The sequence below is a fragment of the Ursus americanus genome, chromosome X, assembly GCF_024610735.1.
Source record: "Ursus americanus isolate L20-20 chromosome X, mUrsAme1.1.p, whole genome shotgun sequence".
NCBI classification, from domain to species: Eukaryota; Metazoa; Chordata; class Mammalia; order Carnivora; family Ursidae; genus Ursus; species Ursus americanus.
In genome coordinates, this window is record NC_142164.1 from 63,720,900 (window position 1) to 63,741,437 (window position 20,538).

General features: G+C 46.8%; 1 protein-coding gene across 1 annotated transcript in view; it reads right to left on the bottom strand.

The window, feature by feature from the left end:
* SLC16A2 (solute carrier family 16 member 2) overlaps positions 1-17,866 on the bottom strand; it is a 120,659-nt gene extending 102,793 nt beyond the window's left edge. Inside the window, exon 1 of the mRNA XM_045799437.2 lies at positions 17,234-17,866. Coding sequence (XP_045655393.1) covers positions 17,234-17,657 — 424 coding nt within the window. The 5' untranslated portion in view covers positions 17,658-17,866. The remainder of the gene's footprint in view (positions 1-17,233) is intronic.
* Positions 17,867-20,538: the final 2,672 nt, after the last annotated feature.

Genomic DNA, 20,538 nt, shown 5'->3' on the forward strand with positions numbered 1-20,538 from the left:
GAAAGTTACAGGGCCCAGGCTTAGAGCTCAGAGCAGCTTCTGGAAGTTATTACAAAAAGCACCTCACCTGGTACCTGGGGCCAGGAGTAGGGAGCTGAGTCAGAGTCCCAGGCCAACTCAGACAGAGCCTATTGGGGAGGCACTTGCCTACTATTCCTCTGTACCACACACAGAGAGAGCCTAGTGGGAAGAGGACCATGATAGGTTCCACAGTCAAGTGACTCAAGGCTGCCTGAGTTAATGGGGAAGGGTTACCATAGAGTTGCTGACTTCTAGAATGTCAAAGCTGGAAGGGGCTTTAGGAATCATCTAGACAGGGTATCTGATATCCATGGAGGAGCAAAGGAGAGACACTGTAGGCTTGGGAATCAACAAGCTATACTAGTGCTATACTAGCATTTGACCTTGGATAAGTTACCTAACATACCTATTCAATATATTTATCTGTAAAAAAGGGATGAATATCCCCCCATAGGACTATTTTGAGGATTAAGTGAGATAATCCGTGGAAAAAATCTTAGCATAGTGTCTGGCATGTGGTGGGTTCTCAATAATTTATTTAAATGTAAATGGCTTTAGTACCATTAATCAAGCAGAGTTGTGGTTAAATTCTGATTCCCCCTTTTCTAGCTGTTTTACTTTGAGAGACCACTTTACCTCTTGGTGTATCTTAATGGGACTAATCTTACTACACAGGGCTGTTGGGAGGGTTCAGTGGGGTAATTAATACATGTAGAAGTGAGCATGGTGCTAGGCACACAGTAAAAGGCTCAATAAACATCGGCTGAATGTGAATGGGCATATCACTAGGACATGAAACTTGGATTATTTTCTCAGAGTTGTGCTTCAGCACCCCATATTCTTTTGCCTCATCCATGTGACTGGTCAGGCAAATGGATATAGCCTAAACAGAGCCTTGAGTGAACTGAATTTGTTCAGATGAGGACTGAACCACAGTATGGGATTTTGACTTCATTAGCACTGGGCTAATGCATGGCTTGCACTTGCTCACTTGCATGGCTAACTTCTCAGCCACAGATGTAACAGGCCAAGGCTCATGAGGAGTCTCCCATCCTGCTCCCAGAGGCACAAATTCCCATTCCAACACCCAACTATAACACTCCTGGGGACTCTTTTGCCATTTTCCTTACCCAAAGCCCAAAGCAACGAGGGCAGAAACAGAAAGATCAAGGATTGGTGGAGAGAAGCTTTCCTCTTATTGCTCAGTCTGGAAATACTTGCAGCTTACATCTGGCCTGCATCCTGTAAAAGCCTTTAGTGGATCTTTACTATCCAGGATTGTCTACAAAGCAAACCTCAACTGTAAGTTGTGTATGTGTATGTATGTGGTGCTGGTGGTGGCAAGAGCAGGGCTGTTAAATGATGTTCAAAGCACAGAAATTTTCCATTACCTGACAGGATGCTTCGGGGGGGGCAGGCCTAGAAGAACTGTCCAGCTATCAAATCTTCCCCTTAAGCTCAAATCGAGACTTTACAGGAACATCAAGCTTACTCTTTCTTATCATTAAAGATTTTATTATTTATTTATTTATTTATTTATTTATTTATTTATTTATTTTTGAGAGGGGGAGAGAGAGAGAGCAGAGGGAGGAGCAGAGGGGGAGAAGGGGAATCTCAAGCAGACTCCGCGCTGAACATGAAGCCCATGGAGGGCTCTATCTCATGACCCAGAGATCATGACCTGAGCTAAAATCAAGAGTCGGACACTCAACCAACTAAGCCACACAGGCGCCCCTCAAGCTTAATCTTAAGCAGCTTCTTCCCACACTTGCCAAGCACTGGTTTTCAGAAACCCTAAAGAAATAGCTGGGCTTTTACTTCAGTGCATGGATCGACAGTTAACTCCCAATCAGGATTATTGTGACTATTCCTAGTCTATCCTCAACCACTGCCAAACAAATAGTAAAAGTAGATCTCATTACACATGCCTCAGTTTCCTCACATGCAAAATGAGGTGGTGGTTTATGTGATTGCTCTCTGGAAATTAAGGACTCCACAAAACAATGAACCAGGGAGTCAGGCTCTGCCCTACATATGCTCATGTGTGCGTGCATGCACATACACACACACACACACACTCACACACACACCCTCGTTTATCCTCATGACATCCACATTCATACACTCGTGTGTCCATATACATGTATATGCCCATAGTTACACAGTTACATATACTCGCATTCCTATTCACATTCATACATACTTTCAAAACATTGACACAAACATATACATGCAATGCACTAAACTGCATACACACAAGCACACATACACACATAGTTTCTCCTCTTCTGAAGCTGATCAGGAAATAAACATACTTGGGAAAGAGTTCCATTATATATTCATGGACAACAACAAGAAAAGGATTTAGTATTCAGAGTAAACAATCCCCAGTCTCAAGACTGAATCTCCCTGCCCTGATCCCCACTACCCAACCCCACACACACATTTTTTAAGTCATCTTGTGAAGAACCCTTACAGTTTGCCCCTTCCTGGTAAGCTGGAGCAATAAAGCCTAAACCTAAAACGAAAATACATCTTGGTTTGCCTGGGACAATCCTAATTTACGCCTATTGTCCTAGCATAATCTTAATAGTGTCTCCTTTCACTCTCAAATGTGTCCCAGTTTGGATAATAAATTATCTCATAGCCCTACTTAAAACTTTCCTCACCCTAGGTCATGACTGGGCCACCTGGGATAGACCAGTAGGCCTAGGCTTACTTGTCTTACTGGGAAAGCATTTTGTTCTTCAACCATGCTTAACTCTTCAATTCTATCACTAGAGATTCTTCTTAGTGTTCCAACCTTGCATTAAACAAAAGAGTTTACTAACCCAGGTCCCAGTGATTAAGGGGAGGCTGGGGTACTTTGCCATTCTAGTTGGCTTCACTGTGGGCATTAACCCTCCTCCTTTTGTTCTCACCCCATTTAATTCCCCAGCTAAGTTCTTTCTGCTTATAATCCTGGACACCCTAATGTTTTTTCTCCTTTTCCTCCTCTTCATCGTTGTAAAACATTAGGCTCTGATGACCCAGACTCTATCTGAACCAAATTACACTCCATACCGTCACCATCCACCCTACCTTAGACTCAGAGACCCTTGGAATAAAAAGGAATGGCAGAAGGAATGTGGAAGAGGGAAAGGGAGAGGGAAAGGAAAAGAGAGAAAGAGAGAAAGAAAGAGAGGTTCAATCTCATTTAGGCTCTGTGACTAATTTTCATTAAGCCTGCTACCTAATTTCTTTTAGCCTCGGGGCATGGGAGCTAGTGACTATTTTTGTGGCTGGATTAACTGTGTTTTGAAAAAATCTGAAAACGCTGTCAGCTCTTTGCAAACATGGCTATAAATACATTGTGCAGAATAGATTCGTAATGCTATTCACAGAGCAACTGGACAAGGATCCATGTTCTCCAGACATGTGGATACCACATACTGCAGCTTGAATTTTGGCAGCAGCTGTGTTAATCTGCAAACAAGAGGAAGCAGGGAAGAGGCCCCAATAAGAGCAAAAGGGACATTATCAGTATGAAGTGGGGAGATTTACACACAAGGCCTTTCTTAGACCCTGAGAAAACTGAATAGCCTGGGGAGAAGCTGGAGGGTATGATGTGCTCACTTGTACAGCTATGGAGTTGTACATATATGTACATATGCACATACATACATATATATACATCTGCCTGTGTGTGGGTATATGTGTGAGAGAAAGAAAAGGGGATATCCACGTAGATAAATGTGTATGTGTGTGCCTGTGGGTATGTGTGCTTTTAGTTGTCATGAGTTCAAGCTTAAGGTCAGATTATGTGTATAGTTTTATACACACAAGTGGTTGGTTATACATATGTGCATCACTGGTGATGCCTCAATCCAGCTGTAGATGCATGAGAACATGTGCAAATCTACGGATCAATTTATATACCTGGCAGCCATGATGATAATTTATATATAAGGCTCAAACCAGTTTTCAAAATACTGTTACATCCCCTTTCATTTGAACCTCATCACAAGACTGTCAGATAGAGATTATTATTTCCTCCCCCCATTTTGCAGATAAAGAAAGTGAGGCTGAGAAGGGCCAAGTGACTTGGCCAAGGTTGCAGATTAGGTAAACCACAAATCCAGGACTCTAACCCTGGTCTATCTGATGTCAGATCCTATGCCTGAGCCTATACCACACAGCACAGAAAGAAATGGGCAAAGGAGACTTGAACTCTGGGGTCTACTTTATGATCTCCCATTCCAAGGGCACCTTTTCTATTAGTGCTAAAACAAATTCCATGAAAAAAGGGGGGCCCCAGGGCAAGTGCTATTCTCTGTTGAGCCATGCTCTGGAGAGTAGTCTGCGGGTTGCTGGTCCTGCCTGGAGACCCTAGCCAAGTCCAATCATGAGACACAGATGAGCCATGGCCTTTTTGAGCAGATGTTCACTGGGCATACTCTGGAGCCCACTGGGGGTACTTTCTGGAGTAAGAGCTAGGACAGTAGGTTTGTTCCCTTTCTATTCTCTGCTTTGGCTGTCTGTCTTTCTCTTCCTAAAAGTCACAGGCTCCCAACATCTGGTCTGACCGGTTCTACCTGAGTCTTCCATGTTTGAGACATCCTGTGAGGAAGGCAGGTGGCACAGGTCTAGCTCGGCCTGAATGTGAGTGGTGCCATCCCAGGGCAAAGGAACAAATAAGTCCACCTGTCTTGCTAACCTCCCTTGCCCTGACCACTAGGTCACTCCAGCTTCTTAGCCAATAGATCTAAGGAAAATTTGCTTTTGGCTAGTTTTTCCATAAACAAAATCTAGGTCAAGGCAAAAAAAAAAAAAACTCACGAAAAAACAAAAAACAAAAACAAAAAAAACAACCCACTGTGTCTCTTGGAACACACACTATCCTGTTGTTTACCATTTGGATGGTTAGAACCTGGTCAAGAGCAATGGAGATAATGATAATGATTCCAAGGTTTCAGGATCACTGATTTGAAGGCCTTGAAGACAGGGCTCAGGGGAGGAGGGATGGTCTCCTAGTCATTTCAAGGCAGGTGGTCTTCACCATTCCCCTGCTCTGCTATGACTGTGCTCAGTCATTCCAACTGGGCACCATAATTTTAACTTGCTAAAGTTTAGAGATTACTCTGGGGGCCCCTGTTGGGACTTCCAGGCATTTGTCCTCCCCTCCCCCTAACCCCAAAATATAAACCCTCCTTCCAAGTAACAGGATGGGAGGTCCCAACAGTCAAGGAGGTCATAGGGCTTGGCAGGATCTTGGCAAGTTGTTAGGAGGTGGGATACAGAGCACCCTGTTGTGGATGGGGTTATTCAGGTTTCAAAACTGTTATATGAGGATGTGTAGACCACTCACAGTCATTGGTTCCCTCCAGAACTCAGGGAGGAACTTACTGGTTGACTTGGCCAGTGCAGGATTACTCAACATGTGGGCAAAGTTATGATTTTAGGGCCCCAATGAAGCAGGGCCACCCCAAATGAGAAAAGCATAGATTTAATGAATTGTTTCAGAAGTTGGCACTTGAAAAAAATAGTGCTTAGGGCCTCTAAAGATCTTAATCTGGTCCTGAGCATGACCAACATCAGAGTGGCGCAGATGGTACCTGGATAAAGTAAGTTCACCCCCAGAATTCCTTACTGAGTAATGCTAAGCTCCCTTGGGCTCACCTGGGGTTACACTAGCCTACTAGTGAGATAATAAGAATAGCAAATGCTTATACAGCACTTACCATGTGCCAGACACTGTTCCAAACTATATATAACTCATTTAACAACCCTATATGGTAAGTTCTCTTATTATCCTCCTCTTACAAATGAGGACGCAGCACAGAGAGGTTAAGTGGCCTGCCTAGGGACACAGCTAAGTGGTGGAATCAGAACTTACTCAAGCAGTTTGGCTCCAGAGTTAGTGCTCACTCAAGAAGGTACCATAAAAGGAGAATTCTCAGTGGTACTTCACCCATAGGACACAAACCCCCTTTTAAAAAATAAAGACAAGATTTTAGGAAAGTGGTCTTAAATTGGAGAATGTTCAGGAAAGATTTCCAGGCACATTGACTCAGTGTATCATAATCTGTCCCACCAAATCTCAGCTTTGCATTGAGGTACTTGCTCACGTGTGCACACATGTTCTCTCTTTGCCTCTTTTGGATGGAATTCTCCGAGGAGGCAGGATGGAGACCACAGGATAGCTACCCTTTCCAAAGCTCATCTCTTCTCAAATCTGGGAGGAAGTGTTTTCCATTTCCTTCAGAGAAGTTGTTCTCTTACTCACTACCTCACCATTCCCCATCACTCCTGACCCCTTGCCAGGAAGCACCCAAAACCTCTTTGGTTTATAGAAGCCACTGGTTATAAGCACTAAGTCTCTGGGAGGTCCAGTCTTCTCATGGAATTAGTGGAAAAATTGGGGCCGAAAAAAGGCAATGGACTTTTCAGTGTCACAAAGACAGTCACAGAGCTAGAAGCAGAACCCAGGTCTCCTGGTTGCCAATCCAGTACCTTTCTTGATTCCAGCCAACAAGACTTAGCAAGGCCTAGATCCTTCCTTCCATGACCCTCATTTCCATCTCCCTTAACTTTTTAACTCCTGATTGTTTGTTTATTTTTCATCATACCATACTTCTTCTTATCCATACACTTAAACTTCAAGCTGCTATTAAGTTTAGGGACAACACTATTCCACCTTTCAGGGAGCTCTTACATATCTGTCCCCATGCAACATGAAATGGGGACACCTGGGTTCTAGTCTCAGCTCTGCTAAACATTAAGTGTCTGACCTTAGGCCACTCACTGGCTCTCAGTCTTCTCTCCTTTTTCTGCAACTATAAAATAGGATATAAGTCTCTACAGAGCCCTTCGTTGTTGTGAACTTTTCTCTAACTAAATACAAACCACATTGACTTTCCATTTTCCAGAACCCTTCAACATAGCACTTGTTGTGATCAAAGATGTTGGCACATGATGAGATTCAACTGGGTATTTTATTTCATAACTGTCTCTGTTGCAAGGATAAACATCAACTAAGATGTAAACTACAATGTGCTACACACAGAGGAGATTGTTACCACTCAGTAGTTTTCCACTGTCCTGGGGCTCAAAGCATCTGGAGGTCTGTTTGGGACTCAGGGTAAGGGGCTGAGAGTTGTTGCCATTTCTGCTCTCATGCCCTTTATCCCTCCCCTCGGACCTCAGAAAGTGTGCCTGGGCTGCTGACATGGAAGAGCAGGTGGTGTAGGTTGGGCAGGCTATGCCACAAGCCATTTGCAAGCACCTCATTCCATGGCCCAATGCCCAGAGATCCTCCCACCCTGTGTCCTTCTCTCCAAATGTCCTCAGTATCTTCCTTTCCTCCTGCCTCTCCACTCCACCCTGCCTGCTGGGTCAGGGCCTAATGGGGAACAGTGACTCACTGGACTCTCAGAGGGCAAAGACCCAGACTCTGAGCAACAATCAAACTGTCCAATTCTCAACCTTCATCCTGCCACTGCCCAATTCATAGGCTCTTCTTCACATAGCTAAATCCCATTTTGAGTTACAACTCTCCTAGCAAACCTTCCTTGATTCCTATTGATTCCTCACACTCATCTCTCCTTTCCCACATCACTGCACAAAAATTGCATTCAATTATATATATGCACATATTTTTACTACTTAGCAATAATCTGCAGTTGTTTGGTATGTTATGTCTTTGCAAAAAAATTATAAACTTCTTGAGGGATTTTTCCTTCTCTGGCTCATCCAAGGTCTAGCCTTGCACACAATAAACACTTATTGACTTGAATCGAACCAACATTAATTGAATTGGGTAGAGGGTATGGGGAAGGCTTGTGAGCAGGGAGAAAACTAACATGTATCGGACATGTTATTATTATCCCTATTTTATGCATGAGAAAACTTAGACTTTAAGAAGTTAAAAACTTTGTCAAAGCCAGCCATGTGGTAACTAATTGAATCTAGCACCGTTTGATTCCAAAGCCCATATTCAAAGTTATGTAACAGCTTTAATGCCTATTAGCAAAGTGTTGATTAAATAAAATATGATATACCCATATAATAGAATACTGTGCAATTACAAAAAAAGAGTGAAGACTTTATGGATTTAATGTGTAATAATATCCAAGACATATTTTGAAGTATAAGAGGTGAGGTAGAGGATAATATGAAGTATGGGTTACCATTTGTATTTTAAAAATAGAGTGTACACACACACACACACACACACACACACACACAATTGCTTGTACGTATACAGAATATCTCTGGAAGGACACACCAAACAACACCGGTGGGCTCTAGGCTGGGGAACAGGGTAACTGGGAGACAGAAGTTAGAGAGAGACTTTATAGTATTGCACCTCTTGAATTGTGTTTCATATTAAATAAAAAAAATCACATTTATTAAAACACAATACAATCTCTTTCCACAAAGTAATGCTTGGGGATTGACTTTGGAAAAGTTCTGGGAGAGAAGGGGGCAGTATGCCAGTGGGTTGGATTGGGGACCTCCCAGGGTGCCAAAAGCCCCATCCTTTGCACCCATTTCCCAATCCCTCTTACAAACCAATCTCCACTATAATCATCTGACTGTAATGTTGATTGAGGTCACATCTTTCCAGATCTCAGTTCTCTACCTATAAAATTGGAACCAGATGGGGTAGAATAAGATGGTCTCCAAAATGCCTTCCAGCCCAGACATTTCAATAACCAAAAATCAAAAGGGTGAATCCTACTATGTATAAAATCTTAGTCTCAAAGAAGGGCTTTGAGATTTTGTTTTGTTGTTTGCAACAAAGAAGAGAAACATTCCCTTTGGATTTGCCTACTAGATGGTCTTTTTTTTTTTTTTAAAGATTTTATTTATTAATTTGACATAGAGAGACAGCCAGCGAGAGAGGGAACACAAGCAGGGGAAGTGGGAGAGGAAGAAGCAGGCTCCCAGCGGAGGAGCCTGATGTGGGGCTCGATCCCAGAACGCTGGGATCACGCCCTGAGCCGAAGGCAGACGCTTAACGACTGCGCCACCCAGGCGCCCCTTTTTTTTTTTTTTTTTTTTAAAGATTTTATTTATTAATTTGACATAGAGAGACAGCCAGCGAGAGAGGGAACACAAGCAGGGGAAGTGGGAGAGGAAGATGCCTACTAGATGGTCTTAATGGAGGCTCCCTAAGTGGTCACTGAAATGCTTGTTCGAAAATGCTGTTGCAGTCTTCCTCCAAGCCTCTGGCCTTCTGTGGCCTCTGTTCTCCAGGGCTATCCTGTTTAGAACACAAGGAAATTGGCCCACTCCAAAACGGAATACAAAAGAGCAAGGGCCCTTCTATGCTTAATGTCCCCTGGCCCAGACCTTCTGACCCTAAATATCCCTTTCCTTCTTCCTCACTACCTGCAAGAGAACAGAGGCTCTGTGAGAGACCCTCGGGAGGAAGTGACGCCCTAACTTCACCCACCACTCACATCCCCCCCAATCCCTAGAAATTCCTACTAAAAACCTCAGTCCTTGACTTTTAGGGAGGTTTGTGAGCTCCTGCCAAGAGCTGTAAATATTTTAACATGCCTTGTTTCCTTGAATGTATATGACCCGCTACTGGCCCCTCCTTTCTCTGGGCTCTTAGAGAACTGAGGAACAAAGAAAATACAGCCAGTCCTTAGCTACAGGACACCCAGGTCAAATTGCAGAATAATACAGAGGGGATATGAGGAAGAGATTGAGTGGGAAGGTAGAATGTGGGGAGGAGGGTTGATTCCCCTTCCAGATATATTTAGAGAAAGGTATAGCAACTCAAATTCTAGGGGCTGGCAAATGTTACTGGAAATGAATAAGAATAACACCAACCCCCTCACAGTTTACAAAGATCTTTTGTATACATAATCTTATTGGATCCTTCATAGTCCTATAAAATATTGTTAATTCCATCGCGCAGATGAGAACACTGAAGACTTGGACGTTTATATAACTTGTTCGAGGCTGAACAATTAAGAAGAGACCATTTCTATGTCTTTTTTGTACCCAGGGATCATGACTCTGGGTAGAGTGAGATGAGTAGTTAGAGGCGTATGTCATACATCACGAGACTGTCAGACTTCTGTCTACTAAACCCTTTCTTGGCCATCTTTTTATCCCTTAGTCATAAGGATGCCCTGAGGCTACAGGAATGGAAAACTTGGCAGCAGTCCCCTTGGTAGCTGCCTCTTCCCATCCTTACTATGTATTAGGTGATATATAAAAGCAGGAATTCTGGACTCAGATTCTGTGTTCAAATCCTGGCTCTGTCATTATTTCCTATATGAGCTTAAGCAAGTTACTTAACTTCTGTGCCTCTGACTTTTCATCCACAAAATGGAGAAAATAATGGTACCTATATCATAGTGTTGTTGAGAATTAAAATGAGTTGTTAGGTGTAAAGAATTTAATATGATGCTGCACAGACTTAATTGTGAAATGCTAAATAAATGTTAGTAATAATAATAATTAATAATAAGTAACAAGGAGGGCTTATAGGGAGTCATCTCCATACTTTCACACAGTCTCCTTGGGATTAGTGACAACCCCACATGAAAAGAAAGGGGTGCAACTGACCAGGACATTTGTTGAATACAATTGGGTACGACCTGCTACAATATTATTTCCTCGGCTAGGCTCCCAGGGTTATGAAAAGAGAGGGTGTGGAAATGACAAAAATAAGTTCATAGCAGTTATCTTACTGCAAAAATCCAGAGGTGATGACTTCCACACTCTTGAATGCTACATAGAAAGTTACCTTTCCCCCAGAAAGTGAAGAGTAAGAGAGGGAAGAAAGGGGAAAAAGGAAAAGATGCCTCTGTGGGATATGTAGAAATGGGCCAAGATCCAGGCTGGAGTTGGGCCTGTACAACATCTTAAACTCCAGTTGTTCCTTTAATTGAGCAAGAGAAAGAAAAAGAAGAGAGATAACAATACTGTGAGGAAAGGGGATGGCATATCTAGCAAAGGTGATACAAATGCGCTATGACAATGGGAGGAGCCACGAAAATATGGTTAGGACAGGGGCTTCTTCTGTTTCATCTTCTTCTCCTTTCAACCCCAGAAGCTGGAGTAAAGTAGAAGATAGAGTTAGGCAAGACTACCAGGGTGAAGAGGCATATACTTCCTCAAGCCACCAAACAGGCTACATTCAACACCCACAAATAGGTGCCAAGTGATTTCACATTAGTAACTACAGCACCCACCTTCAAGGTAGGTAATTAAATGTCCTTAGGCTTAGTGCTCGGTCATTCCTAAGATGGGACTGGGCTGGAGTGTCCTAAACCTTCTTCCCAGTAACCTTTGAGTACCGACAGGAATGCAGGATAAGGAGAGGGATGGAAGGAGAAAGAAACTTACAACGTTTCCACATTCCAGTGTTGGGGAGTTACAAAGGGTCCAGGCCAAGATGTACAGACCAGGCTGGCTATATCCTCTACATCACCCTCACCTAACAAGTTTTTCATTCTGGGCCCTTTGTGCTAGTCTGCCATAACCCATAGAGAAGCCTCTATCATGTCAAACCTGATTCCATAAACAGATGGGGAAAGACTGCTTTCATAATCCATGGCTTCAGGTGAGGTGTCTGATGTGTGTGTGTGTGTGTGTGTGTGTGTGTGTGTGTGTGTGTGTGTGTGTGTGTGTGTCTGTGTGTGTGTGTGTCTGTGTGTGTGTGTTATGAATAAAGCCTTTTCTCTAAGGTTTGCTCATTGAATCCCAAGCGAGAAAGTTCCTTTAAAGGCGAGAAAGTTCACTCCATCTTTTATACAATCTGAAAAGGATAAATGATTAATCCTTTTCAAAAGGCAACAAAACGAAAAGATGCTGGTGTTAAAAGCAGTACACCGTCTTGGGAAACTGGTCTCTTCAAAAGGTCAGGATGGCATCCTTTACATATTTCTGCAAATGCTGATAGTTCAGCTGCTTGTTTACTCTTCGTGGCACTGGAGGAGATGTTTCCAATGACAAGCAAGTATAAATTTAGGGGAAAATGAGGGAGAGTTCTATGCCGGCTACTTCAGTAGCCACACTCTCAGCTAAGACCTGAGAGAAGCTAAAGTTGACCAGGGACTGTGGATACCCCACAGGGGCTCCTCTAGGATTAAAACAGCAGTTCTTCCACACCCAACCACAGTGGAACCCAGGCAGCAGCTCTAACCCAGCTATAAAGATGCCCTGTCTGAAGCCCCCTGAAGAAAACCACTATGTCCCATTTAGGATTCCTGGTTTACTCTTCTATCCTGAAGTAAGAGAAAACCAATGTCATAGTAACCATGTATTTCTGAGAAATAAGAATGAGCTGTGGGAAATTAAATTTCAGGAGAAGGGTCCAAACTGAGGCTTAAGGAAATGCTTATAGTTTAATGCTTTTTAGGAACAGGTTTGAATGCTGGGAAACAGTAGCATACAGACCCATTCTGCTAGCCTGCAGCCAGCCAAGTTGAGAGAATTTTCTTGGGGGCCCAGTTCCATACCGAGCAGGGCACTGTGGGACAAGCAGTTGTATGTCCAGAGTTGCCCTTACACACTGGGCAAAAAGGAGTGGATCTTTTCAACCATAATAGTATATATAAGCAGCTCTATAATCTCTAAATACATATGACATGGGAAAATAATATCTATATGGTTTTTTTCATTGTTTCCCCAGTCTCTTCCCAACCTGTCTACATCTTCATTCAGGGAGATTAACAAATTTCCATTTTGTCTGCATGAGTAAAAATGTATGCCAAGTGAATAGTAGAGACTAAAAATTTCACATAATTCTAGAAGGATAGAATGGCAGAGCTATGAAGTTCATCTAGTCAAACCCTCTCATTTTTCATATAGATAAACTGAAGTACAGAGAGGTAAAGTACCTGCTCAAAGTCACAGAGCAAGTCAGGGGCACAAGTTGTCTAACTCCTAGTCACTGTCTAGCTGATATCACTGAGATCACCAGCCCTTTGGGGTCCAGATTTATATTTAGAATGAGCATTTGAGGTCACTGGACAGTAAGCCAGGGATCCAGCCTCAACCAACTACCCCAGCTAAAACAAGCATCCCCCTGGTTGGCTTCCAAATACCCCAACCTCTCCTCCTCATCCCTTCCGATATGAGTCAAGGTCCTAGTTTGGGACTAGTTGGTTGGGAAGGAGGCAGAAGAGTTACTTGAAAGATGCCTGACCAATGGCCCTGTGGCCCAAAGCTCCATTGAAGGCTCTAAACCAACCTGATCAAGTTTATCTGGACAGTTGGCAAAAGCCTTCAGCCAAAGGTAAGACCCTGGCAGATTTGCTCAAAAAATACCTCGTTCCTAAACTCAGCAATTTAGTGGTCAGCCCAGTGAGACACTGAACCAAGCAACGAAAGGCCCTAAGATGGGGAAGAGAAATATAGCTTAACCTGCCTTTGACCCAACCCATCCTTGGGACTTTCTGTCTAAATACATAGTGTACCATTTTCCCCATGCCTAGAAAATTCTGTTTCCATTTGAGTGATCCATGAGTCTGAACTATCTTGTGCCCAGTAGTAAACTTTCCTGACCACTGTCCCTTTCCCTGAGTAGTGAGAGCCCTAGTCCCTATCCTCCCACCTAGGAGCCTACAAGGACCATGCTTACAAACTATCCAATAAAAGACACCTCCCATCATATATTATGTCTCAGTGTTAGACTGGCAGTCAAAGTGGAAAGTGCAGAGTAATGGGTTTATTTTGGAGCACACTTAAAAAGACCTAAGCTTGGAGCCAATGTTAACAACTCCAGCTTGGTCTACCTTGTCTCCTGGATCCCCAACCCTAAGCCTTCCCCAGCTCCAACCCACTTAGGGTTCCAGTAATGACCTGGGGCCCACAACCAATGCTACCTTGTTCCTCTTTACCCTCTTTCCTCCAAAATTCAACTTTCCCCGGGGCCTATGCCTGGGAGGAATGGCAGGCAAAAGTTTCCTGAGATGGAGGCAACTGACCAAGGTCTGGTTTGGGGGGAAAGGAAAAGATCAGGAGAAAAATGAGCCTATACTTTTTGCAGAGCTTGTAGGAAAGCTCAACCAGGAAGCCATGCCATACTTTCCACCAGGTTGCCTGGCTGCCCTGTCCTGTCTGCTGCTTGGTCTGGGCAGGGGGACTCCCAAATTTCCTACAAGCTCTGCCAAAAGTATAGGCTCGTTGCTCTCCTGGTCTTTTCCTTTTCTCCCTAAACCAGACCTTGGTCACTTGCTTCCATCTCAGGAACCTTTTGTCTGCCATTCCTCCCAGGCATAGGACCCAAGGAAAACTGGCTTCCCTTCAAAAACAGGTAACGAGAAGGCACAAGATATACTGTTAGTGCCACTGCAGAACTGTAGGCATCACAGAATCTACAAAAACTGTACATTCCATGCTTAGAATGGCCTGAATTCCACTTCCCTTTTACTCTCTGTGGCTGTTTCCCATGCCCAGAGACCCCTCTGATGCAGCGTTAGCCCCCAAACACCAAAACTACCTTTCTCTGGGGCTCCCTCATAACAGTTCCAATTATCTGCAGAACCTTAGACTCATAAAGACAATCAGTGGCAGCTTTAGAACTGTAAAGATACTAGGCCTAGCCAAAGAGAATTTGGGTTGTGGATACCTCCAAACATTAAACTCATAGATTTTTTAGAGATGAAAGGCATGTCAGACATTAATAGAACCTTAATAGCACCAACCTCCTTGACTAGGGGGGTATATGTTCCATGTTCCCCAGAATGGCTATTAGGCAAATACTGGCTGATAAACATTTTAGCAAGCTTCTGCCAGATTTCTTCTAACCCTTTGAGACACCAGAGCTGTGGCACAGGTCCTGGGAAATTTTGAGTAAACTGCAGAAAGCATGTGGAGACAGAGCCACATTTGGAATCTCAGGATCTGAATGGTTGCTTGGGAAAGCTGAGGGGCCCAAGAAAGGTATTGCTAAGGATGAGATTTTCTAGGAGCTCAAGAATGTGGTGGGGTATTCTCGACCTTTTCAAAATAAAAACTGAGGTGTTCCTAAGAGCATCCAGTGTCAAAAATAACTTTCATGAATTCAAGATGCACCACAGAGAGGACCCAAGCCAAAGTATTCTGAGACCCTGGGAACATAACAAATTCTTTTCTGTCCCCTCCTGACTTAAACTCACCATAATTTAAACCGGTAAACCCAGCCCTTCAATGGACCTAGTCTGTGTCAGAGTACACACCAGCCACGCCTCTGCATAGCCCACTGCCCCCCCTTTCCCAGCTGTACTGTGAGGTCTTGACCGGAAAGTCCCAGCCAGCCCTCCCCCTGAGTCCTCTATGATCACCTACTTTGAAGTTTGTTCCCCAGCAGTAAACCTCTTCCTGGTAAAGTAGTGGTTTTTCCAAGTTTTATTACATATTCCGAAGGGCCCAGCTCTAGGCCTGCTCACACCACATGAATGCCAGGGCCTAGCTTCAGCCCATCCCCCACTACCTCCCATGAAGTTTCGCCCAGACTTTGCCACTGACTCTGAAGGCCAACAGCCTGCCTTCAACCACAGGGCAATGCTCAGCAGGTGCCCTCCTAGGTAACGTAGGCAACAGCCAGAGGCCCTACCCTGGCTGCCTTCCCAAGAGCCCCTGAACTGCATCAACGCAAGGAAAAGGTAGTCCCAGGGGTAAGTATGGCAGTAACCTTACTCCCAGAAGTTGTTCCACACACTCCAGAGACCCCCTACACTTGGGCATCAGTGTGGCCTGGGCAGTCTACACCCTGGACAGCCGCGGAGGCACACTCTAATTTTCAAGTGGGAACCACACATTGCGGTGCCAATGGGTCACAGAGGTACCAAGTGGTACCCCAAATCCTCTTCTTTAAAGGTAATCCAGTAAAACTGCAAACTTTAAAAAGGGGGAGGGGGTCCTTGGTTCGGAGCAGCGGTAGGAGTGGCTGTTCAAGGGCCCAGGGAATCCACAGGTGGATGCCCTAGAATTCAAGGTTTCTATGTTCAATAAATAATCCCAAGGCCCCCACAGAGGGCAGCAGAAGTATGTGTTGGGATGAGGGAACCCCTCAGCCTTCAGCCCCAGGGCAACACTATGAAAAGCCACCTATTCCAAGCTGCGAACTTTCAGCCAGTGGCAGTGGAGCTGTCCTGCGGAGCCACAGAAGGAGCGAGCCTTCAGGGAGAAGGCATCCCAAGTCCCTCGCTCCCTCCCTAGACTCCTCATCAGAACTGTTGAGGGGCATCGCCCTTGCCTTTCTGAGAAAACAGGATAGCTCCTCTGACTTCAGAGCCTATGGGCAGATTCAATGCGAAGAGAATGCAAGGTTGCAGTCTTGTGGCCACAAGCCTAAGAGAGCGAAGGCTATACCCTCCAGCCCTGCTTCTCTTAGGGAAGAAGACCAAGTCAGCCCCACGAGGTCAGCATTCTGGCTGAGGCCCAAGGAGGCATCCTGCAGATAGTGGAGAGGCTCGAGCCTGGGGGAGAGCAAGGCTCAGGTTGGGGGCGGCATGGAGTAAGTCTCAGGGCCCAGCCTTCCAGCTGCCTTACACTTCTCTGGCAGGAGACCCCGGAGACCGCCTTCCTGCTTGCTTTGGGGTTCAGCTCAGAGGGCACAGAGATCTGCTCGCTCCCTCAGAGTGGTAGAGGACGGCCTGGCCTGGCTGGGCCATAACCACCGCGAGCAAAGAGACACGCGCACACCCCACTCGCACTCCCTTCCTCCCCCTTTCTCTCTCCAGCAGACACACACGCCTGCCTTGTGTTTGTTCGCTCAGTCACCAGGATTCCAAAAGTGTTTTTGACAGAAAACACCTCCTCTCCCTGTACGGGAACAGGGGCTGCTGCGGAGATCCGCAGTACGGTATTTCTCTCAAAGCCCTCCCAGCCTCCCAACTCTCTCCTCTCTCCATGACTTCGCACCGCCTTCAAAAAAAATCTGCAAATATTCCCCCTCACTACACATGGTCAGCATACTTTAAAAAAGGGGGGGGGTGCGTCTGGATTTGTTCCAGGGCAAAAAAGTTCATTCCTTGCCTGTGATCAATGACTATCCCAGGTCCCACCCAAGGGACGTCTTGCGCCTAGTCTCCATAGGTAAGGGTGCCCAGAGCCCCGAAAGCCGCGCCTTAGCAGCGCCCTGGGCAAGGGATAAGGGGGAGGAGTCGAAGCAGAAAGCTGAAGGGGCGCCTCCGACCGAGAGATCAGGAGTCGGCGGCAGTGGGAGCGGAGGACACCCTTGCCCAGAATGCCAGGAGGGGCGCGTGGGGCCACTCACCTGCTTGGAACTCCACTTGGCGATTTTTCTCTCTTTCCTCCTGCAGCAGCATGGAGTAGAGGATCCCAAAAGAGTTCTGGATGCCAAAGATGGAGCCGTTGCACCAGGTGGCAGCGAAGACCACCATCCAGCCGAAGCCACCTTCGGGGGGCTGAAAGCCGCGCGCCGTGCCGCGGGTCTCTACAGTGGGCGTGGACTTGGAATCATGCACTGGGTCGGGCTCAAATTCCAACTCCGGCAGGGGTGCAGGGTCTGGTAGGGGCTGGGGCTCCGGCTGTGGCTCCGGCTGCGGCTCGGGTGGGGGCACTGGCACCGGCTCAGGCTCGGGCTCTGGTTCGGGGTTACCCACCCACTCCTGCTGTTCCTGGTCTGCCTCCCGCCAGGGCCCCTTGGCTTCCTTGCTCGCCAGGCTTTGCAGCGCCATCTCGGCGGGGGGACTGTGGCTGCTCCGGCGGGAGGAGCCGCTGTGTGGCTGGTACTTGTTTCTGCCGCTGCTGCTGCTGCTGAAGCTGCTGCTGCTGCGCTGCTGCTGCTACTCCGAGCGCTGCTGCTGCCGCTGCCTCCTCCTCCCGGCTCCGCGCCCCAGCTGGCCCGCCTGTCCCGCGACAGACGGTCCCTCGAGTCCTCTTCTCCTCCTCCCACGTCCAACCCCCCTTCTGCTCTCCCCATGTCATCTCTCTCCTCCCCCTCCTCCTCTCCCCCCCCACCTCTTCCTCCCTCAACAGGCAGCCGCTACAGCCTTGCTCTTCTCCCTAGCCCTTCCTGCTCCCCATACTCGCCTACCTACTCTAGCCACTGCTCTCTATCTCAACTTCCTTTCCAAACTACTGAATTCTGTCCTCCTTGTCCAGATACCCAGTAGAGGGAGAGTTTAAATGGTTTTTCCACGAACGGTCCTGTTCCCCCTGCCTTCTCTCCCCCCGCCCAGGCTCCAAACAGGCACTGATCAACCCAGAATTTCCAAGGAAGACCCCACTGTCCTTTTCTCCCACTCCCTTCCTCCTCACAAGCAGGCTGGAACTGAGGTGGTCCCGAGGACCCCAGGACAGGAGCTGGACTGTGAGAGACTCCACCCTGCCCTCGGGAATCTCTTTGTCCCCCACTTGCGCTTGGGGAGAACGACCTGGAGGGGAAAGCCCAGACTTCGGACAGAGGGTGGGCACAATCTTCTAGAGCCAGGGGCTCAGTCTCCCAGGGTCCTGCGAACCCCCCCCCCCCCCGCAGGCTCTCCCCCTTCGCCCCCGCCCTTCCCGGCAAATCCCTGGCGGGGCGCGAAGGGGAGGAGACAGCCCGGCAGCGAGGCCCGCCCCTCAGGGCAGTCAATCAGGGTTTTGTTTGCGCCAACCTGGAGCCCAGAGGAGCGGTAGAGGGCCGGGTCTGGGCCGGGGGCTGGGCCAGGAAGGGAGGGAGGTGCAGTGACACCGGAGGGGGCCGGGCCCAGGAGGGGCGGGAGCCCAAGCTCAGCTTAGGCTCCTCCCGGCTCTCTGTCCCGCAGTGGGGAACTAGAAGCCGAGGCCAGGTCAACCCGCCAGTTAGGCAAGGGCCGATCTTCCGGCCCTCCGGACTCGGCAGAGCCGCTGTAGAGGATGTCTTTCCAGCACCCACGATCCCCTTCCGCCCACCTCAGGCTTAGAGACGTGAGAGTCTCGCTGAATGTCCCAGACTAAGGCCCCAGCCCCGCGAGGATAAGGGAGATTTTGCTCCCCAGAGAGCTCACGGGTCCCGGGAGGCAGGATGGGTGATCTGCCCTGTGGGCGGCCCGACTCCCTGCAGTAGTGCGCTGCTGTGACCAACCTCAGCCCCGCAGACCCGCCCGACGATCCCGGGAAGTTCTGCCTCCCCTGAGGGCCCACGCGTCTAATGCACTAATCATGAGGTCGCGGTGTGGTTACTAAGCTACTCCGCTCTCCACCAGCAGGCGGGAGAGCGCCAAGCTGCTTCTACCCGGCATCTTATTAACCTTCTTGCTGGGTGAAAAAGACTATGGCTGGTGAAAATGCAGCTCAGGGCTCTGCCAGATGCCCACGAACGCAGAGTTATTAAGCACGTAAGAGCGGGCTGAACTGGGCGGAAGAATAGATGGGTTTGGGGGAGCTTGCTTGCCATAAAGGAATCTGTCCAAATTCACAAATCACGGGGGCTATACCAGTCAGCAGAGCAGGCATTGCTTGAGCGAGTAAGAGCGCCTTTACTGCCACCTTTTTAGTCAAGGGTCTCACCTACTTTTTCCAAGCACAAAACCTGAGGTCAAAGCATTCTTTAGCCTGAGGTCATGGGGCAAGTCAAGTACAAGCTGGAATTCAAGGCAGGTCTCCATACACCAATGCCTCAGGGTTCTTAAGGTTCACCACAGGAGTCTAGGGCTTGGCCCTTCGGGAGAGGGACAAAGGAGGGAAGGCAGGATTCGGCTAAGCAATCATAGTAGGCTTCTGGAAGAGGTAGTGGCCTAGATGGGCCTTGAATGTTGAGAAGGATTTTAACAGTCTGGGGGTAGGGTGGGGTATCTCTGCCTAAAAGAAACAAAGCACAGAGGCAGAGAAGGCCCCTACTCATGGAAAGAGGTAAGTGAAAGTTAATCAGGCCAAAGAGTTAATATGTATGTTACCTCTTCCAGGAAACATTTACATTTTAATAAAAATCCATAATGCTGTAGCCATGAGTGACGAATCAGGCACATAATGAGCACTAGGGCTTAAGATTTGCGTTTAGTCAGAGGTCTCACCATAGACATGTCCAGCTATTGCCCCAGGGTACACTAGCCTTGGTTTCCATTGGCAGCGAACCTGAATAAAACCCTGAAAAAAGGTTATTTCCAATCCCACAACTAGGAATAGACCTGGAGTCTTACAGCTCATCTCATACCCTACTGTCTAAATTCTGTTTCCTCATTGTTTAAATGGGTTTTTAGATCACTGGAGTGGGGGGTGAGGGTGGGTAATAACACTCATTGAGAATCTTCTATGAACCTAGCGCTATGTTAGCCCTTTACATACATGCTCTCATATAATCATAACAACCCTATAAGATCAGGATGGATTTGTGCCTCTATTATAATAAATTGAGGAAACAGACTCTAAGAGGTTAAGTCAGTTGTGTAAGTCTACGAAGCCAGTAAGAGGTAACACAGGAAACTTTGCTTATTTGTGTGAGCTTCCAAGTATATGCCTCTCCCAGAAGACAGGATCCTGTAACCACCATCCCACTATTCTAGGAACACAGGCAATACCTACAATTTCAACCTTCTTTAATGGCTACTTTAATGGCTACTACAACCTTCTTTAATGGTACTGATATGAGAAGACCTG